Here is an 18333-nt window from a genome sequence, read left to right as displayed (position 1 = left end):
CGCTTTTCTCCTGGGCTCAGAGCCTTGGGGCTGCACAGGGCTGGGGAATGGCTGGAGGACACGTTATTGTCTTGATCTCTGCTGTTGCAGGAGTTGCTCTGGCGGTCAGCGAGAGGCTGGCCGAACTTCTGCTTGGCTACTAGAGCAGTGTCTTGCCATCATGCAGCAGAAATGCTTTCTAGTCCTGTTCCGTCATTAGTCTGACAGTTTTAATTTCCATCTCCCTGTTTTTTCCTGCTTCTGATCTTACCTTTGCATGTCATGGGTTTGCTGTGGGGCACTTCCGTGCTGTTGAACGTGCTGTTGAAGCAAAAAATCTGGTTCGTCGATTTTTGGGGTATCTTTTCTTCTCTGCTGGTGAACTCGGAGCGACAGCCTTTGGAGACTGGCTGAACTGTGGCTCTCGCTGACATAATTCAGCAGAAGAGGTGGTGGGGGAACTATACGTGCCTGCTGTGTGTTGCATCACTGCCTGCGCAGGTAGAGGTGCCAGGGAGGACGTAAGGCCTGTTGCCAGAGGGAAACTTGCTGTTTTTTGAATGCAGGGAGATAAGCACTAAAATTGGCTGGATTTTGTGAACCCTTTTCAATTGGGCTGTCATTGTGTTTCTTATCGTTTCTGCCCATGGAAATTAATAGGAAATTATTGTAACTGAGGGATGCGCTGGGTTTTTATGATAGCTTTAATAGCTGCTGGTGGAGGTGTCTTATGTATATCCCTTTAGCTGGTGGCGAGTACGCGTTCGCATTTGTGTTCCCCCATCCCTCTGAAGGTCTCGATGTCGAATGTGGAAAGGCATCTAGTTCTCTTAAACACTTTTTCTTTGGTGCTGCTTATTTGCAAGAAATCAGAAAACAGATTTCCTGAATACATCTGCGCTTGACAGCTTTTATATTTCTACTGGCCTCTTAAGGCTGACCTTCCAGATGCAATGCGCCAAGTTGTTCTCCGTGCACGCAGAGTGCAACTTCTCAGGCACTTAGGCGATTAAAAATTGCTGCCATAAAATTGCTCTTAAAGCCAATAACAATTTGTGCAAGCGTTTATGAACTCAGCATCAACCTTTATATACTTAGTGAGAATATAATTTGTTTCAGATTGCATCCTATTTTAACTGCCCAGAGCCACTATCACCAGGAGGCAATTGCTGTCTTTTAATTTGGCTTTTAACTTTTCAGTAAAATCACAACTTGGATTGTGAGCGAGAGGTAACTTCCTCAAATGTGCAGAGAATCAAGAGCAGCGGGTAGGAAGCTCAAAACAGGACTGTGCTGCTGCTCAGGGCCCTGTCCAATGTTAGATCATCCTCGCATTTATCGATTGGCTCATGTTTGTGCAGGGCTTTGAAGACTTGAAGTAGGGCAAAGTTGCTGGGTACTAACGTCCAGAATTGTGCCACTTCTGGGAGCGCTTTGTCTCTTTTATTTTTGAGAAACATTCTTAGCTCCTTCTCTGCAGACCTCCCGTAGTATAATGAGCAGTGTTGCCTTGAGTGTGGCTTTCATCTTGAGAGTTTGCTGCAAACACCAGCTCATAACGTCTTCACTACAGCGAAGGCAAGAGATGCTGTCTCAGTGATGACAGTCCGTCTGGCAGTGTACAAGACAGAAGTACAACAGCCCCGCTCCTGGAAAGTTTATGAAGAAGCAGACAAGTAGCCCAGTAACAAAGTTGTCACGCCTTCCTGATTTCCAGGCAGGGGCTTTTAACACACAGAAGAGATTCTGCATGTTCCCCGCACTTACCCTCCTGCCGTATTTCAGCGCTGAGGTCCCCAGTTCTGCCATTAGCAAAACATTGTGGGTTTCAGATGCTGTGAAGGCTTGAATTTATTTTGGTCGTGTTTGCAGCACGTGGCAGTCTGGATGCTGTGGCTTGGTGTGCCTTCTGCCTGTCTGTGCTTGCTCTTTGATGGTAAATAATAGCCTTTAGTAAATAATAACCTTTACTATGCAGAACCAGTTGGAAGAGCACAGCAGAGAAAAGTGTCGGGGTAGGTCAGGAAAAGGTTAAGCAGTGCAGAGCTGCCTAGTGGCAGTAACTTTTACTTCAGGAAGGATTGCTGGATGTGTTTAAAGGAACTACCAGGGTCTTGGTTTTGTGGCATTTCTGCTCCAAAAGTCTTAAAAATAGCAGGTAAAAATATGGTAATTTATGCCACATTTTTGTTGCACCAGCAGTAAATTTGCTTGTGGGGAGGTTGTAGCTAGGAGCAGCTGAAGTAACATATGATACATAGTCAGGTGAAGGAATCTTGTTGATTTGTAACGCCATGGCTTTTCTTTAGCCCTAAATGTGCTTCTCTAAGCCTTGGGTTTGTCTTTAGCTTTTCATTTCTGTCTGATCGCCGCCCAAGCTTGTTCCTGTACAGACCTTTGGGTTTGGAGGAGGAGATGGCGTATACTGAAACGGTGAGCTTAGTCCCCCAGAAAGGAGCCACCCTGAGAGGAGCCGATGCCTCTGTTGAACTGTTCCACTGGTACAGCCAGAGAACTACAGGGGGTGCTTTTACCTCCCTGAGCGTTGGCCACCCCTGGTGCTGGAAGACCTGCTGAGATACCTTTCTCAGCTTGGGTTCTTCTGAGGCAGCTGAAGCATTGTTGGTTATTGCTGAGGGGAGAGAGGAGGGAGTTGCCATCATTGGTTATAGGGCTACGGACCTGCTGCAGCAAGAGCCCACAGCTGAAAGGTGTGAGTTTTTAATCACCAAGAGCTTTTGTCTAGATGTGAAACGCTAATCTCCCTAGTAAGAGACAGCTCAACCAGTTCCTTACGTCACACAGTTCTGCTACAATTCCTGGGGTTTTTTGTTTTGTGGAGTAAAATAAATAGATGTATGGGTTGGGTGTTTTTACTGCTTTACATCTTCTCCATTTCTGTTGCATTTATTATGGTTATTCTAAGGAGACATCTAATTTTTAACTTATTTTTAACTTATTCATACCAAGCACATGTTCATACTGAGCTTCTAGCAAAAGTGCACGATGCAGACGGTGCTGAAGTTGATACGCTTCTTCGAAGGGATTTTGAGTCTTTACCATATAAAGTGGGTGGAGATTAGATGGCAATAAATGCACTGTCTAAATTAAACCTGATTAAAAATCCGAGAGTTTTCATGAATGCATACTTTCATTCCTTGCTTTCAAGGGCATTTCGTGTCCTTGCTTTCCTATCTATTCTGAATGCAGCGTAACAAGTACTGTAAATACATAGGTGGTTTTTCCGGAATCCCTCTAAGCTGTGCTCCTGTGCCTCTTCAGGAGTCCATGTAATTTGCGGTGCCGTGTGCTTATAGTTACAAAATACACCTGAAAACCCGGCCCTGTGCTCTGAAGCTCACTCGCTTGCTCACAGAGGAAATGCCACTGCTGATTGTGCCTGGGGTGAGGAGGCTGCCTTGGGATTTCAAATGGTGGTGCGGTGGGACTGCTTGTGCAGCCTCACCTATCGGACCTTAGAATCACAGAATGGTTTGGGTTGGAAGGGACCTTTAGAGCCCATCTAGTCCAACCCCCTGCAGTGAGCAGGGACATCTTCAACTAGACCAGGCTGCTCAAAGCCTTGTCCTGCCTGGCCTTGGATGTTTCCAGGGATGGGGCATCGACCACCTCTCTGGGCAACCTGGGCCAGGGTCTCACCACCCTCATAAAATTTTTTTTCCTTTTATCCAGTCTAAATCTATTCTCCTTTAGTTTAAAACCATTACCCCTTGTCCTGTCACAACAGGGCATGCTAAAGAGGTTGCCCCCTTTAAGCACTGCGATAAGGTCTCCCCACAGCCTTCCCTTCCCCAGCTGAACGACCCAACTCTCCCAGCCCAGCCTCGCAGCAGAGGGGCTCCAGCCCCCGGAGCATTTCTGTGCCCCCTCTGGCCCCGCTCCAGCAGCCCCGTGTCTGTCCCGTGCTGAGGAGCCCCGAGCTGGAGGTGGCGCTGCAGGGGGGTCTCACAGAGCGGGGCAGAGGGGCAGGACCCCCGCCCTCGCCCTGCTGCCCGCGCTGCTGGGGATGCGGCCCAGGGCACGGCTGGCTCTCTGGGCTGCGAGCGCACATCACCGGCTCATGTCCAGCCTTTCATCCACCAGCACCCCCGAGTCCTTCTCCGCAGGGCTGCTCTTAATCCCTTCATCCCCCAGCCTGTGTTGATACTGGGAGTTGCCCTGGCCCAGGTGCAGGACCTTGCACTTGGCCTTGTTGAACATCATGAGGCTCAACATGAGGCAGGCTTGTAGATGAAATTCCAACCTCGAGCTCCATTGTTGTATGTGAAGGGTAGCAGCACACTCTTATCTAGTTTGGGACAAGTTTGCAATCAGTTCTTTATGCAGTTTAAGCTCTGTTTTCTTCTTGAAGGTACTATGATAAACCATGTTCATGGTTTCAAGCAACCTATTCTTCCTCAGGAGGTAAAACAGAAAAGTAGAAATTCTGCAAGGTGAGCCTTTCTTGATTTCTCAGCTTGCTTCCCCATAACACGTGTTGTTTTCTACCCTGTGCAGACTATTGGGTACTGATGGACGTTTCCGACAGCCCTGAGCGAAACCCCTGCTCTCCTGATGAAGAGGACCAGCAGCTTTCTGATGACGAAGTCCTGAAGGAGAGTGGTTCAGACCGGGAACTTGATGGAGAGGGTAGGCAAGGCAGTGTCCTGGGAGAGGAGGAGGAGGATGCAGCCAGGGGACTGAGTCATGGTGAAGAGGAGAACCACTCGGATGAAGAGGACCGCTTAAGCGAAACCAAGTCTCAAGAGTCTGACAACAACGAGCAAAGCGGGGAGCTGAAGAGCCCTCCGCCTCGCAAAGGAGAGGAGGAGGACCGGACAAATGACCTTGGTGATGAAGCGTCTTCTGTCACCCGTGAGCTAGATGAGCATGAGTTGGACTATGATGAGGAAGTTCCTGAGGAACCAAGTGCTGCTGCTGCAGAGGAGGATGGTGAGAAAGCTGCTGGTGAGGATGATGAGGAAGAGGAGAAAGGAGATGATGCCCATGAAGATGAGAAAAAATCCAGCAGCAAAAGCGATGATGAAAAGGACAGCCAGGATCCCCTCAAGGAGAAGAAGAAAGAAGAAGACGATGGAGAAATTGATGATGGAGAAATTGATGTAAGTAGGAGCTGGTCCAAGGTGGGCAAAGTCCTGCAGGGAGAGACCTATCCTTGTGTTTCAGAACTGTTTGGCTGCTAGACTGCCATGCCTTCTTCTTTCTTTGATGTGAATATCTGTGTTAGCTGCGTCCCTAGTGTGCAAGTAACACACTTTTTCTTTGGAGGTAAGAGCATTCTATGTACCAAGTCCTAAACTCAGAGCCTAGGATGTCTAGTCCCACATACTGTAGAAAAACTTGGTGCCAAATATTGTCAGAGCCGTCACAAACAAGCCTTGCTCCTGTTGAATATGGAAGGGATCCAGTGGTTTAAGAAACTATTCTGCCTCGGCTCTCGGAGGACTTTTGAGTGATGCTGACAGCAAATTACTTAGCCAAGGATTTGGTGTTCATAAGCTGTCTCGTCAGTTTAGGTTGAGAGGCTGGAGCTGCACAGCGGCTGCCGTGTGCTTGAGGCATCGGGTGTGTGTGGGAAGCCCGTGGCCCTGAGCTGTTTGCTGGGCTCTGGCAGCATCTGGGTGTGTGGAAGGAGGAATGGAGAGTGCTGAGCTTTCTGGAAAGTGCCTAACCAGGCAGCTCCTGTGCACGGTCTGGGTGAGGTGTTCAGGGGTGTGCAGTCCCAGTAGCTATTGTTTCACAGCTGAGAACAAACGCAGCTATTTAGAAAAATCAAAAACTGGTTTTAATTGCATTGGTGACTAGGGCAAATAGCACTCCTTGTCCATGTTTGTCGTTAGGTAGGAAGCACTGCAGTACAGCAGTTGTATTTAATGCAACTCAATACCAGTTTCCCTCTTGCAGGCAGAAGAGAACAGGACAAAGCGATTCTAGCGGTAGAGTAGAAACCCTACTCTGGGTTCCTGTCTGGTGGGCACCTTGCTTGAAACCCAGTAGTGGGAGTGCAAAGTACTGCAAAGAGGAGTTGCCGGTCCAGAGCACCTGGCTGGCTCTGCTCCTGGCTGTCCGTGCCAACAGCGCTCCTGCACCGCTGCACTGGGCTGGGGCAGTGTTGTGACAATATCCTGGTGACCAGGCAAGGAAGCAGTGGGCTGTGGATGGGGTCACTGGTGGGGCTCCTCAGCCAGGGAGGGGAGGGTTCAGACTTGGGAGGTGCCCAAGAGTTGCCTCCCGCTCCCCGTTGCTGTGTAGCCGACCTGGCCACGTGCTCGGGAAGCTCACGGAGCCTTGCTGGAGAGACCCTCCTCCCTGTTATTGAAGAGCGGTATGTTGTGGATTTTTTAATCTAATGGTGCTTTGACAAGTTCTGTTGCTTAAAAAAAAGGTGATGTTATTTTTCTTCATGCCTGTTCTGGCAGGTGATTTTCTGAAACACGTATTTTCCAAAAGTTTTGTGTATTTCTGATTCAGTTAGAAGGAATTTCAGTGTGTTGTGGGAGAGTCCAGGCAGAGAGAAAAAAAAGAATTCCTGGAGTCCTGACTCCAGCTTGCTTCTTGATTAAAATATGAATGCTTTTCTTTAGAGTCTGAGGCATTCTTGGGAGCGCTCTCCTTACAAAGCACAAGATGAATCTGTACTCTGGTTTTCATACATTAACTCATAACAGGGTTCCCAGCTGCCCGATTCCAAGGAGACCTCACAGAAATAAATACTTTCCCCTTTTGTTCAAGTACAGCATTTGCAAAGACTTCACACAGTTCTTTTGAAAGAAGCAGAGTCGAGCTGGTTATACCATTCAGGCGGCGTTGAATGCCATCCCCAGCTTTGGGGGAAACTGTTAAATCTCTGAGTTTTATTCTTTCAGAGTTCTGTCTTGGGGGGGGGGGAGGAATATTAATGCAAATTTTAATTTGAACATATGTGTAGTCTTTAAAATCCTCTCTTGTTCAGGAGAGCTCTCCTTGTATTGCCCTCAGAGGAATGCAGCAGAAGAGGCTGTTAATCCACCTCTCTGTACATCCTTTGTTTTTCTACAGCCAAGTGATGGTTTTTTCCTCCTTTCCAGCTGCTAAATTGATCAAAGTACATAACTTTCTTAATCTTTTCCATGTAGACAACTGCTGTCGCTGCCACAGGGCTGCTGCGGTTGCCGCGCAAAGGGAGGGCCTCCACCAGATGCTCCCTCTTCAGATGCGTTTCGTATGCTGAAAACTTCTGCGGGGGTGAAATGGAGGCAGAGCAAGGGAAGGCCAGGCTGCCTTTTAGGAAAAATAACTGATTCCCTTGCCAGATACCTCTGCCCACTCTCTGGTCAGGTATGCCTTTGCCTTCTGCATCGCTGCCTCTCTTGAGCTCCTTTTGACTTTTCGGATGCAGCCCGTGAAGGCTTTTTTTGCCCTGGAGAACAAAGGCAAAGGCTGGTCCTTTAAAGTTTCAACAACTTCCTTCTGGAGGTGTTTCATGACTGTTATTTCACGCTTGTCCCCTGTGGTTCTTAATCTTCGAAGCAACCTCCATCTCCCAGAATTTCTTCCTGGGGCTGCTGTGCCTGGGGATAACTTAGTTTTGTTAGAGGTGATTCACGACTCCCGTGCGGAGTTGAGGAGTAGAAGGGAAGGTGTCAAGTTGTTGCCAGAGAGGAGTCGAAGAAATATGTATGACCTTTTTTCCTGAAAAGCTTGTGTGCGAGGTTGTTGCTTGGCATTGTGGGGAAGCGTTTTATAATTAGTTATAAGATCAGCCATCCTTCAAACCTGACGTACAGGTGTGTGATGTCTATATTGGGTTATTGCATTAATGCAGGGATACCACTATGTATTTTAAACCAGTGAACAGAAGGAATTGGCTTGAGCTGAACAGGGATGAGTGCTGAGCAGGGGACAGTCCAGTGTGAAGGCTCTGAAGGGTAGCGGAATTACCCACGCCAGCGGAGCCGCAGTAGCTGTCAGTGCGCAGACCGTTAGCCTGCGGGAAGGAAAGGTAACGCGACTTAGCTCATTGCCTCGAAAGCTGGCAGTGCACAGCCGGCCTCGTCCAGCTGAGGTGTAAGAGCTTCATGCACTCTACGGTTGTTTTTTGAGCCTTCAAGCATATATCGGGTAAAATGATGCAGCTTGAAACCTTGGTCTGTGGTGTGGCACCAAGGCGTCTGTAATGCCTGAAGGGTTTTGCCATCACCTTTTCAACACTGAGATTGATGCATCTTCCTCGTGGTAGCAGCGCATTGCGATGGTGCTCAGGGGTATTTATTGTAACTTTATATCGCTTTTCTCTTGTGTTTTGCTCCAGAGTGTGTTTTCAGTGACTGATATTTGACCATATTGTGAAATGTCAAGTCGCTGCAGAAAATGCACCACGTGAAATGTCAGCTTGTCTGTCTGTTCCAGGATGACGACTTAGAAGAAGGAGAAGTTAAAGACCCCAGCGACAGGAAAGTGAGGCCACGTCCCACCTGCCGATTCTTTATGAAAGGTAATGACATGCTGTCATGGTGGAAGAAAACCAAAGATGCTGTCATTTTTCTTGTTTGGTTTTGTACCTGTTAAGCTGCTGTCTACATGATAAACGCTTCCCCAGGCGTCCTCAGTATCACCTTGCTGTTCCTTGGTGCCCAGGTGCTGAATTTACATAAAGACAGCATGCAAAAATTGCTTTGCCTTTTTTGTATGGTGAGCCCGGTGGGAGCAAATAAAGGGAAACTTGCTAGTGCTTTTAAAACAGCATGGAATAAAACTGCTTGGGCTGTTTTAACAATCAGCTATTGCTTAGAGGTTATTCCAGGGAAGACCAAAAATGGCAAATACTTATTTCTTAGCAAGCTCATGCCTTGCCAAAACGTAATTGTTTCTTGCAATCCTACATCCATCTCACTTCCCCAGTTATTAAAAGGCATTCGATGAAATTCTAAATTCAAAAATAGGGCTAGAAATGCTGTTTCTTGGTAAGAAGTATCGGTGTGACGCCAGGCTGACATCCGCCGAGCCACCGCAGCCCCTGCAGATGCACCTGATGCCCAGGTTCCCGCGTTGCCTGCGTAGTGGTGTCAGGTGTTGGCAACTCATGTATAGCTGTTTTCAAAAGCAACCTAGAAACCCCAGTGAGAGGGGTGGCGTTGGACCTGACAGGGTGAGACGTGCCGGCAGCCAGGACTTCCGCTGGCTTGAGGAAATAGTCAGCTGAGAAAAAATAATCCTTGGGTAAATAGAAGCTTTTTTCCCTCAAGCTGGAATTTTGCTCCACACTGTGTCAGATACCCCATTTCTGAAATATTGATTGGGTTTGTCCATCTCCGTTGGAAGGAATGGGGTAGGGAATCATAAAATGTGTTTCTTACTGTGAATGAGACCTAAGACTTGAAAGTTCTACGTCTCACCAATTATATTTCTTTTTTGGCTTTTTATTCTTATTAGGACATTCCCCAAAGTTCATGCAATTGCACAACAGCTATTTTAGGCTATCCTGCAATTTTTTTAGCTTAGAGAGTAGTTTTACGAAAGTTTTCTTATTTAAACTGATTATAGCTCTCTTCTGCTTCCTTTAGCTTTATCTCACTTAATGTTTGCTCATTTACTTGGTTTTATTTACAATCACCCTTAAAACAATTTATGAAAATCTGAAATTAAAAATAGGGTGGAGAACAGGGCGGAGTCTCTTATTCCTTGCGTCAGTGATGTACGCAACGCAGGGAGCTGCACAGGGGGTTTCCAGAGACGTGACCATCAGATATCACATACTCGGCTTCCAGAATGTCTTCCGGTATCAAATTTGCTGCCTGTGATGATGGTGGAACAGGGAAGTCCCTCGGCAAGGAGAGCTGTTTGTTCCTGAATCCTTAGCATGACGTACGTCTCCGTGCAGCATGGAAATATTTGCCCGAGTCAAAGTTCAGGCCGCACGATCTCCTGCTGCGTTGTTTTGTTTTTTTTTTTTCTTTGATTTGGCCTGGGTTCAGGTAACGTTGACATCCACTCTTGCCCATCGCTTAAAGGCTTTATTGCCACCAGGGAGATCAGGCGCTGCTCATGTGGGACCTTGAAGACGTTCAGATTTTTGTCCTTGCAGTGTCTGAGGAGCAGTGGCCTGGCTGCACCCGTCCCGAGGCAGGAGTGACTCGCTTGCGAAGCCTTCCAGCTCGATGAATAGCCACCTTGACATATGTAGCAGGGCCCGTTACTCGTCAGGGTAATCATTCCGCTATTCAGGAGGAATAGTAGGTGTTTGTGTAGGTGTCTGGCAGCCCCTACACCTGGGGTTCGGGCACTGAGAAGGGATGCGTTGCTCTGAGCTGCTGCGCAAAGGGGTTTGTGCCCTCGTGGTGTTTGACAGTACAAAAGCACCCAGCGTTACCTCTGACAGAAAACACCAGCCCGTGGTTAACCTGGGACTGATGAGGAGCCTTTCCGGGGACCCCGGTGCAGTGTGAATTTCTGACATGTCACCCTGCCAGCTGCGATCAGGGACTCCTCCTTGGGCCACAGCAGTGTTAACTGCTCCATTGCCTCTAAAGCCAATGTGCTAATGCCCGAGCTAGCACAGAATTAGCGATGACTTTGTGATGGAGGTGTCTGCTGGGAAATCTGCAAAATGTCTGTGCCTGATGTTGAGTGGATTGCTGGAAGGAAGAAAACAGGGTTTGGTTTCTAAGGCAAGCTAAAATGAAGTTGGCCATTAGCTCTCTATCCTGTTAGAGACCCCCTGAGTGTTACCATCTCTCTGGGTGAGCAGCTTTGGATTTGTGTGCCGCCCTCCGTAGCGATGTCTCCTTTCCTGCATTGTGCTGGCAAGCCTGCAGAGTCGGCTGGAGAGAAGAGCTTTGATGTACTTCATGCCACACCAGATTGCTGTTTGTTTTGAATGCACTGTGATGCTTCCTTTGCTGTCAGGTTATGTTCATTGTTTTCTGTAAAAGGTGAAGCTCATAACTTGAAATGTTTGTCGTTAACCAGAGCTGAAGAGCTCGTAGGCTTGTTACTGCATTTGCTTAGTGGTGTGTATGCATCCATCCCTCCCTTCTCCTGCTGTAATAAGGTTCTTGTACGTTCATCCATCGGTGACTGGATCTATTTGTCCTCTCTGGGAAGGTGGGGGGTGGCAAGTGCCTTTCCATGTGTACAGAAACAGGTGAAGCTCAACAAAGTTGGAGAGAAGAAAAGTCTCATGTCTGACACCACATTATTCCTTGATGGCTTTTAAATGGCTGTGGGGCTGAATAAATGCTTGCTGTAGGGATACAGGGGTCTAACAGAACTGTATTTCCACAGGTCACTGTACCTGGGGCATGAACTGTCGATTTATTCACCCTGGCGTGAATGACAAAGGAAACTACTCCTTGATCTCCAAGCCTGAGCCCTTCTCCCCAAACGGCGCTCCTCCTATCGGCCCTCACCCGCTGATGCCAGCCAACCCTTGGGTATGGACATCTTTTCTGTGAATGTAGGGCTTCTGCACACAGCTTTTGTCTCCCGCTCTAGGAGGAGTGAGGATTTTATTTGAGCTAGTACTTCAGCAAAATTCAATACATCTGTTGGACATGTGCTTTTTAAAAGGTGGTCTTGAAGTGGCAAATAGAGGGGAATAATTCTACATGTGTGTCCCAGCTTATGTCCTGCTGATACACCTCTGGTGTATCTGGAGGTACTCCAGGGTGACTGTTTACAAAGCATGAGTTTGCTACTTTGAACGAATATCACGTGTCTGTCTCCTTCTCCCCCTTCTGACAGGGAGGGCCAGTTGTGGATGAAATCTTACCTCCACCCCCTCCAGACCCTCCAACAGAAAGTGCCTGGGAGAGAGGACTCCGCCATGCTAAAGAGGTAAAGGGCATCCTCAGGAAGCATGCTGTCTCCAAAACCCTTGGGCTTGTTTCATGGAGAGCAGGATAGAGCATGTAGTGTCCTGCTCTTTTTAAGGAGCCTTGCTTTTGCTTTTCAACCTCTTAACTGTGTCTTTTTGTGTATCACATTTATTGCACAGTCAGGAGAAGCCAGATTTGGGTTTTTTTATGTTAACATGAGCTAGGGAGAGCCTGTGGCCCTGACCAGTTCAGGGATGTGGAAGCCAAGCCCACCACAAAGCAAAACTTTCTAAGCTGATCCAGTTTCCCTTACTTCGGCACCTGTTTCTCTAGCACCTATAGGATCCATGCATCTGAGCATTTCAGAAAATGGGGTCAGCATATGTGAAACTCTTAGTGCCTGTCTGATGCTGTTCTGAGCTGATGGAATAGTGAACTACACTTTAAGTCAAGGAAAGTCCAGCGTCCTGCGCATTCGAAAGACCTGGGCAGGAGAAGGATGCTTTAGTTGAAGAGCTAGTTTCACCCAAGTGAAGGATTTCTTCATACCGCAGCTTCTCTGTGTCTCAGAAATGTTCTCTCTTCATGACGTTTTTATTTTTGTTATTGGCAGGTATTAAAAAAGGCAACTATGAGAAAAGAACAGGAGCCTGACTTTGAGGAGAAGAGATTCACTGTGACTATTGGAGAAGATGAGCGTGAATTTGACAAAGAAAATGAGTTTTTCCGTGACTGGAATTATCGCATCACCAGAGATGTCAGAGATCCAGCGTAAGACGCAATCTTGTTTTCCCTACGTGGAATAGATGGGCGGGAAATGTAGTGCAGTATGGCAGTCTTCACTTAACTCATTCCTCCCAACTGGAGGAAGGCTCACCTCAGAAAATGGAAACAACTTCCATTAAGCAGTAGGTGCACCAGTTAGAAACTTCAACGCTACCTTCCTTTACAGTTGCCTTTAGGCCTTTCTGCCTTCAGTGTCGTTGGCATGCTGGTCCCTCAAGCACAGTATCTAGTTGTGCGTTGCTTACCTCACGCCAGTGCATTCTTCTGACTTTTTCCCCTCTTGTTTTGATTATTCCAACCCATGAGAGTTTTAAAATGCTAAAGCTGGGGCTGCAAAGTTGGAATATGCTCAACGTCCAAGAGCTTCAGGGCAGCAGTTGCACTGTCTCGGCCAGCCGGGTGTTTGTTTGCAATGGCATTAGCACAGCAGCTGGTCTTAAACATCTTGACCAGCCCCAGATAAACTCTTTAGTAAGACACTGGGCAGAAAGCAAACCTGTTAGCTGTCAGGACATGGCCTGGGCCAAAACAAACACCCTAAGCATAAGGGTTTAGGCAGTGGGGTTTTTAAGGAGGTAAAACATAAAATGTTGAAGACCTCAGACACACTCCTGCAACGACTGAGAGCAGGTTGCAAGGATGAATAAGTTGGCCCCGAGAGACTCGCTTAGTAGTTCTTGAGCTGAGAAATGGAGTGGAATTACTGAGAGGCAGGCTTGTATTCTGCAGGATTACAGGTGAATCTCTGTTCCTCTCCTGCTTACACATCCTCTGTGCTTCCCGCATGTACAGATTATGGATTATTTCTACTCACAGAGAAAAACGTGTGCAAGGCTTGGCTCTGTCTATTTTAGAGTGAATGAACTGCCAAGAAAAGTCTGAAAAGGAGGAGGTTAAGCTCTTGTTCAAAAGTCTTTGATTTGCTCTGCAGTGCAGTTCCTTTCCCCATCTTAACAAGAAGCTACTACTCAGTTCTGCAGGCTGTAACAAAACAGTTGCCCCATATTAATTTTTTCAGGTGTAGAAATCGGTCTGTATCTTGGTCTTCTCTTCCTCCGAGAAGGCTTTCAGTTGCACCTGGGACATATTATTACCAATGCTCTGTGGGTTGGCCATATAGTGTCTTTATTTTATGACTGTATACAAAAAACTAGCATCAGCGTCCTAGGAGTTTTGTGCCACTGCCTCACTGATGTAGGAATGGTTGTGTTATGTTCAGGACTTTGTCTTTTCATATAGTCAAGAAAAAAATTATACTGCACGTAGCCAGTGTTAAATCAAAGTACTCAAACAAATGGAATTCCTGAAAATTCAAGCACCTTTGTGGATAACCAGACTGTGGCATTAAAATATCTTCGTTGTGTGTAAAGGCAAAAGTTATGAAGTTGCTGCTGCTGTAAACTCTAGAAAATGGTGATTTTTCTCACGCACGCACTTAGTGCACAGATTGACAGCTTGCAGCGAACTAACCACTGGTGGTGCAGCTGGGATGTTGTTAAATGCTTTCAGGACTGTCTTGTGACATATGGAGATGTCTAAATAGTTCATGAATCCCTTTTTCTTTTTTGAAAAACTATAGGGAGGTGGACATCAAAGAAAACATTAACTATGGGTAAGCAGGTCTTTGATTCCAGTACTGTTGCAACTGTAAGAAAATATTCCCTTTCCTTTCTCCATTGTATTTCTTAAAACTTCCCAGGCCACAGACCGCTGTCCCATCGGGTGTGGTGGGCGGTTTATTAACCGAGTGGAGGTATCTGATTTTTGGGTGATACCAATTATATGCCCGAGGATTTAAGCACTGAATTATCTAAATGCACAGCAGTGATGTTTGTTTAAATGAATAAAAATATCCGCAAACATTACAGGAAAGGAATAGGGAGATTTGGATTTGAGACTGGGTTAAAAAGTAAAGAGTTTCCTTTTTGGTGTAGCTAGAGATTTTTTGTGTGTCTCTGAATGCCTGATGTCACCAAATCCAGACTGTCATCTGGTTGGCATCAGGAGTTTGTTGCTGAATTAAGCATCAGTATTCAAGATTCCCTGGTTCTCTTTCCCTTGGCTTATTGTTTCAGACAAAAAAATACAAATCTTAAACCATTTAAAAGCACTGAAAGAAGTACAGGTAGCCGCTTGACTTGGCAGGGCAACACTTCCATCTTAGTCTTAGATTATTTGGCACTTCTTAAAATGCAAAAGTGGGCCCTTTATTCCTCTTGCTTGCAAGTCAGAGTCTCATTATGGGTAATCTGGAAGTTGGGAGCACTTGCTTTATAATCCTAGTTCTGCCACTGACTCCTCTGTGGCCCTGGAAGTTTCTTGTTTCCTGTACCCACCTCCCCATCTTTACCACGGATCTGATATTTTCACTCCAGGTGGCTGGCAGGGATTGGATAGCATTGAGTACGTGAATTAAAAACATCGCATAACGTTAATAGAAATGGTCAAATGGAGGAAACGTTACAGATTGAAGGAGGGTGGGGTTTAGATCCTTTTCCTCCCCAAAAGTAATTACAGCTCTGCAATTGAGCAGGGTGCGCTCACCCAGTTTATTTGCGTGCCGGAGGGCCAGCACCTGCTTTCCACTGGAGAATATCAGCTGCAGATGCGGTTACCTTCGTTGCATGGAGCAATTCAAGGCGTAGGGGCAGAGCGTTGCTGGCCTGCCCCCAAAGCTTAGCTTCTCCCAGTGGAAAGCTCAGCAACAGCTCGCGCCCTGTGCCGGTGGCACTGGGATGCACCCATCCCCTCCGGTGGCAGGGGGAGTAGGAGATCCGTTCCACTTCTGACGTGAGGGTGCTTGAGATTAGCTCGGTGTGCATGGACTAAAAATGCAGCTCTAAATCAATGAGGCAAAACATGCTCTGTTCCATTTGCATACATTTGAACCTGTTCTAAAAAGCAGTTGGGGTTTCTGCGTTTTTACCACATTGATTTGAAGGCTGAATTTGGTTCGTAGTGCTTCTTTTTTGCGTTTATCAAGAAAGGTTTGTGCTTTTCTCTGATAAGCTTCACTAAAAAAAAAGGCTGTTTCTGTCTGTCTGGGATACGTAGAAAATAAACCACTTTGTATGGTTGTACTTTGCTGAACATGTTTTTTCCTGTCAGTGCACAGTGACTAAGACCTGACCTAGAATACGTAGTGTTTCTGTATGGCGACAAGGTGATATTTCCCTTTCTAACCTTCCCTGTTTTTCATTGTAGGCTTGATCCCTATACAGATCCCTATTATGACTATGAAATAGAACGGTTCTGGCGTGGTGGGCAGTATGAGAATTTCAGGGTTCAGTATACAGACCCAGATCCATACCGTAACTACAGAGTAAGTAAGGTAATACCCCTTTCCGTGCTTTTCCTTTCAACTTTCTTCCAGGTACTTCTGGTGCTTGTCATGTTTCCAGGGCAGTGGTTGAAACGGGACTTTTCCTGTCCATTCAAGATGCTTAATCTTACAAATAGTTAAATCTTGACTTAATTACTGCACAGAACGCACTCTAGGTGCAGGGATGGGAGGATACTCTGTTTCAGCGTGACGGAGGCAAAAGCGTGTCTGAGATGGGCAGATGGTTCCTCTTCGCGTGCGCTGGCTGCTCCGCTGTGCGTCAGGCTTACGGCCGCAGCCGCAGCTGTTCTTGGAAACGTTGGAGAGAGAGCGAGCTCCCAGGAAATAACCAGACTGAGGAAGGGTTTGCTTGTTGGTTATTGGGACAGACGGAAAGGATTGGATTTGGACAGGCGTGCTTTGTGTACGGACGGAGGCTCCGGCGTGACTGTCTGCTGCCGGTGGAGTTGCACGTTAGTTGCTTGGAGTCAGACGAGGAAGGCACCCAGCCGGCTGCTAAAATCCCAGATGCAGTCGGCTGGCGTTGCACTGCTGTAAGGCGTAGAGCTCAATGAAAATAAGGCTGTCAGCCCTTTCCCTCTGCTTCCTTTTGCCCTTGTGCAAACTGTCGTGCCTCGCGAGTAGTGGCAAAAATAATAAATCCTGCTCGGTGGGGAGCTTTTCACTGGTATTCGTCGCATCCTTTAGAAAGCGGCTTTCCTTGTGCTGCGAGACCTTGCTGTTCTACAGAAGCAGTGCATAAACAGGAGCCTGTCCTCACTATTGTTGCACGTGATGCACCATCAATTATTTTCATGGTGCTTGCTTGTAAAGTTAATTAGCATGTTATAAACATGATTAGCAATGAGAGTAAATACTTGTAAACGTCAAAACGTTTCTTTAATAAGCATAATAAGCCAAATTAATCTTTGACTGCTGCCTTTGAAAATTACAACTGCAGTGAACATGATGCGGTGGTTTGTTCCTCTCCACTTTCTGCCTCCTCGAACAGTGATGGCCAGCAAGCTCCGGCTTATTTATCTCAATACTTTGCTCTAACATGGGAGGGCGGACGTAGTTGCTTGCAGTCCAAGACTTTGAAACCTTGCTGCCCGCATTTTTTTAGGAGATGTTACCACAGCGTCGCAATGATTTCCCTTTTCTTTTCGAAGGAAAGAGAGCGAGAACGGGAAAGGGAAAGAGAGAACAGACAACGAGAAAGGGAACGCGAGAGGGAGAGAGAACGGGAGCGAGAGCGGCGCCAGCGGGAACGAGAACGAGAAAGGGAACGGGAGCGTGACAAGGAGCGCCAGCGGCGGAAAGAAGAGTGGGAACGTGAGAGAGAACGAGTGAAGAGAGATGAAAAAGACAGGCAGCACAGGGACCGGGACAGGGACCGGGACCGGGACCGGGACAGGGACCGTGAAAAGGAGAAAGAAAAACCAAAGCCCCGGTCCCCGCTGCTACCAAGGTAAGTGTTTGCTGGAATTCAGACTTGACATTGTTTTAGCTGTGGGTCACGAGCCAGGCTCGCGCTGTTGCAGCGAAGATCCCTGTTGTCCGCAACTCTTGAGTAAAGTGGTAATTTCAGAAGGCAATGCTTTAAATGAGCCTTGCTGGCCACTAAGTGGAGCTAAAACGTCGGTAAGAACCGAGTGTGCGTAACTTGACACTGAAAGGAGGAGAGCATCTGTCCTGTAGGCACGGAGGTGTTTGGCTTGTCCTCTTCACTTGAGGCTAGAGTTCATCTTGGGAGGTTGGCTGAGTCCCCCCTGCTGAGGGAGTCCTGCAGATGCTGGCAACTCCCTTTGAAGCCTTGACAAAGGTCCTTTGTCAAGAGCCAGGTTTAGTTTGGGAGTTTGTGGATAGCAAAAGTATCCGGAGATTTATTAAGTAAAACTCCTAAAAGAGCCTAGAAAAGGAAAAGGCATTGTATGCCTTGAAATGAGTCTTATGGTGTTATGGTGGAGGTTATGAGGTGCTATGGTGGAATTGCAGTGGGGAGTCGGGTTTTTTGCCTCTGCCCATTTTTTTTCCCTGAAAATCCTGGTTCTGACCTGTGTGAAAGAGAAAAATGAACCAGACAGACAAGAAGCGTAGAAATTTCAAAAGTGAATCCTATTCTGTTTCTCTGACAGTTATTTAAGTCCCGTGGCTTGCCAGCGCCCTGTGTATTAGGCATATTTGTAAAGCGCTGTATAAATACCACAGCTGAATATAGAACTTGTCCTACGGCAATTTCTAATGTCACGAGGTTTTTTGGTTCAGAATTGGAGAGAAGTATCAAATTTCCTGCTGAAGGACATCTCCCGGAAAGCTGATTAGCAGTGTCAGTGTCTCGGGAACTAGCGGCAGATGGAGCCTTCCGATAGTGTGTCAAGGAACATGTGGACACACAAGCGTGTGTGTGTGTGTGTTGGGGCAAAGAGA

General features: G+C 47.0%; 1 protein-coding gene across 13 annotated transcripts in view; it reads left to right on the top strand.

Moving 5' to 3' along the window:
* Positions 1-18333, top strand: part of ZC3H18 (zinc finger CCCH-type containing 18) — a 50551-nt gene that overhangs the window by 5403 nt on the left and 26815 nt on the right. For 6 of the 13 annotated variants that reach the window (XM_075101182.1, XM_075101177.1, XM_075101179.1 and 3 more), the window contains 8 exons: positions 4498-5102; positions 8389-8473; positions 11263-11411; positions 11722-11814; positions 12409-12566; positions 14161-14193; positions 15786-15912; positions 17076-17374. In XM_075101182.1, the coding sequence (XP_074957283.1) occupies positions 4512-5102; positions 8389-8473; positions 11263-11411; positions 11722-11814; positions 12409-12566; positions 14161-14193; positions 15786-15912; positions 17076-17374 (1535 nt within the window). In that variant the 5' untranslated portion in view covers positions 4498-4511. The remainder of the gene's footprint in view (positions 1-4497; positions 5103-8388; positions 8474-11262; positions 11412-11721; positions 11815-12408; positions 12567-14160; positions 14194-15785; positions 15913-17075; positions 17375-18333) is intronic. The other 7 variants (XM_075101185.1, XM_075101184.1, XM_075101190.1 and 4 more) reach the window with 3 other exon arrangements.

This window comes from Phalacrocorax aristotelis, chromosome 8 (assembly GCF_949628215.1).
Source record: "Phalacrocorax aristotelis chromosome 8, bGulAri2.1, whole genome shotgun sequence".
Taxonomy (NCBI): domain Eukaryota; kingdom Metazoa; phylum Chordata; class Aves; order Suliformes; family Phalacrocoracidae; genus Phalacrocorax; species Phalacrocorax aristotelis.
Note: the sequence above shows the minus strand (reverse complement) of the source record. Positions and strands in the feature narration are given on the sequence as shown.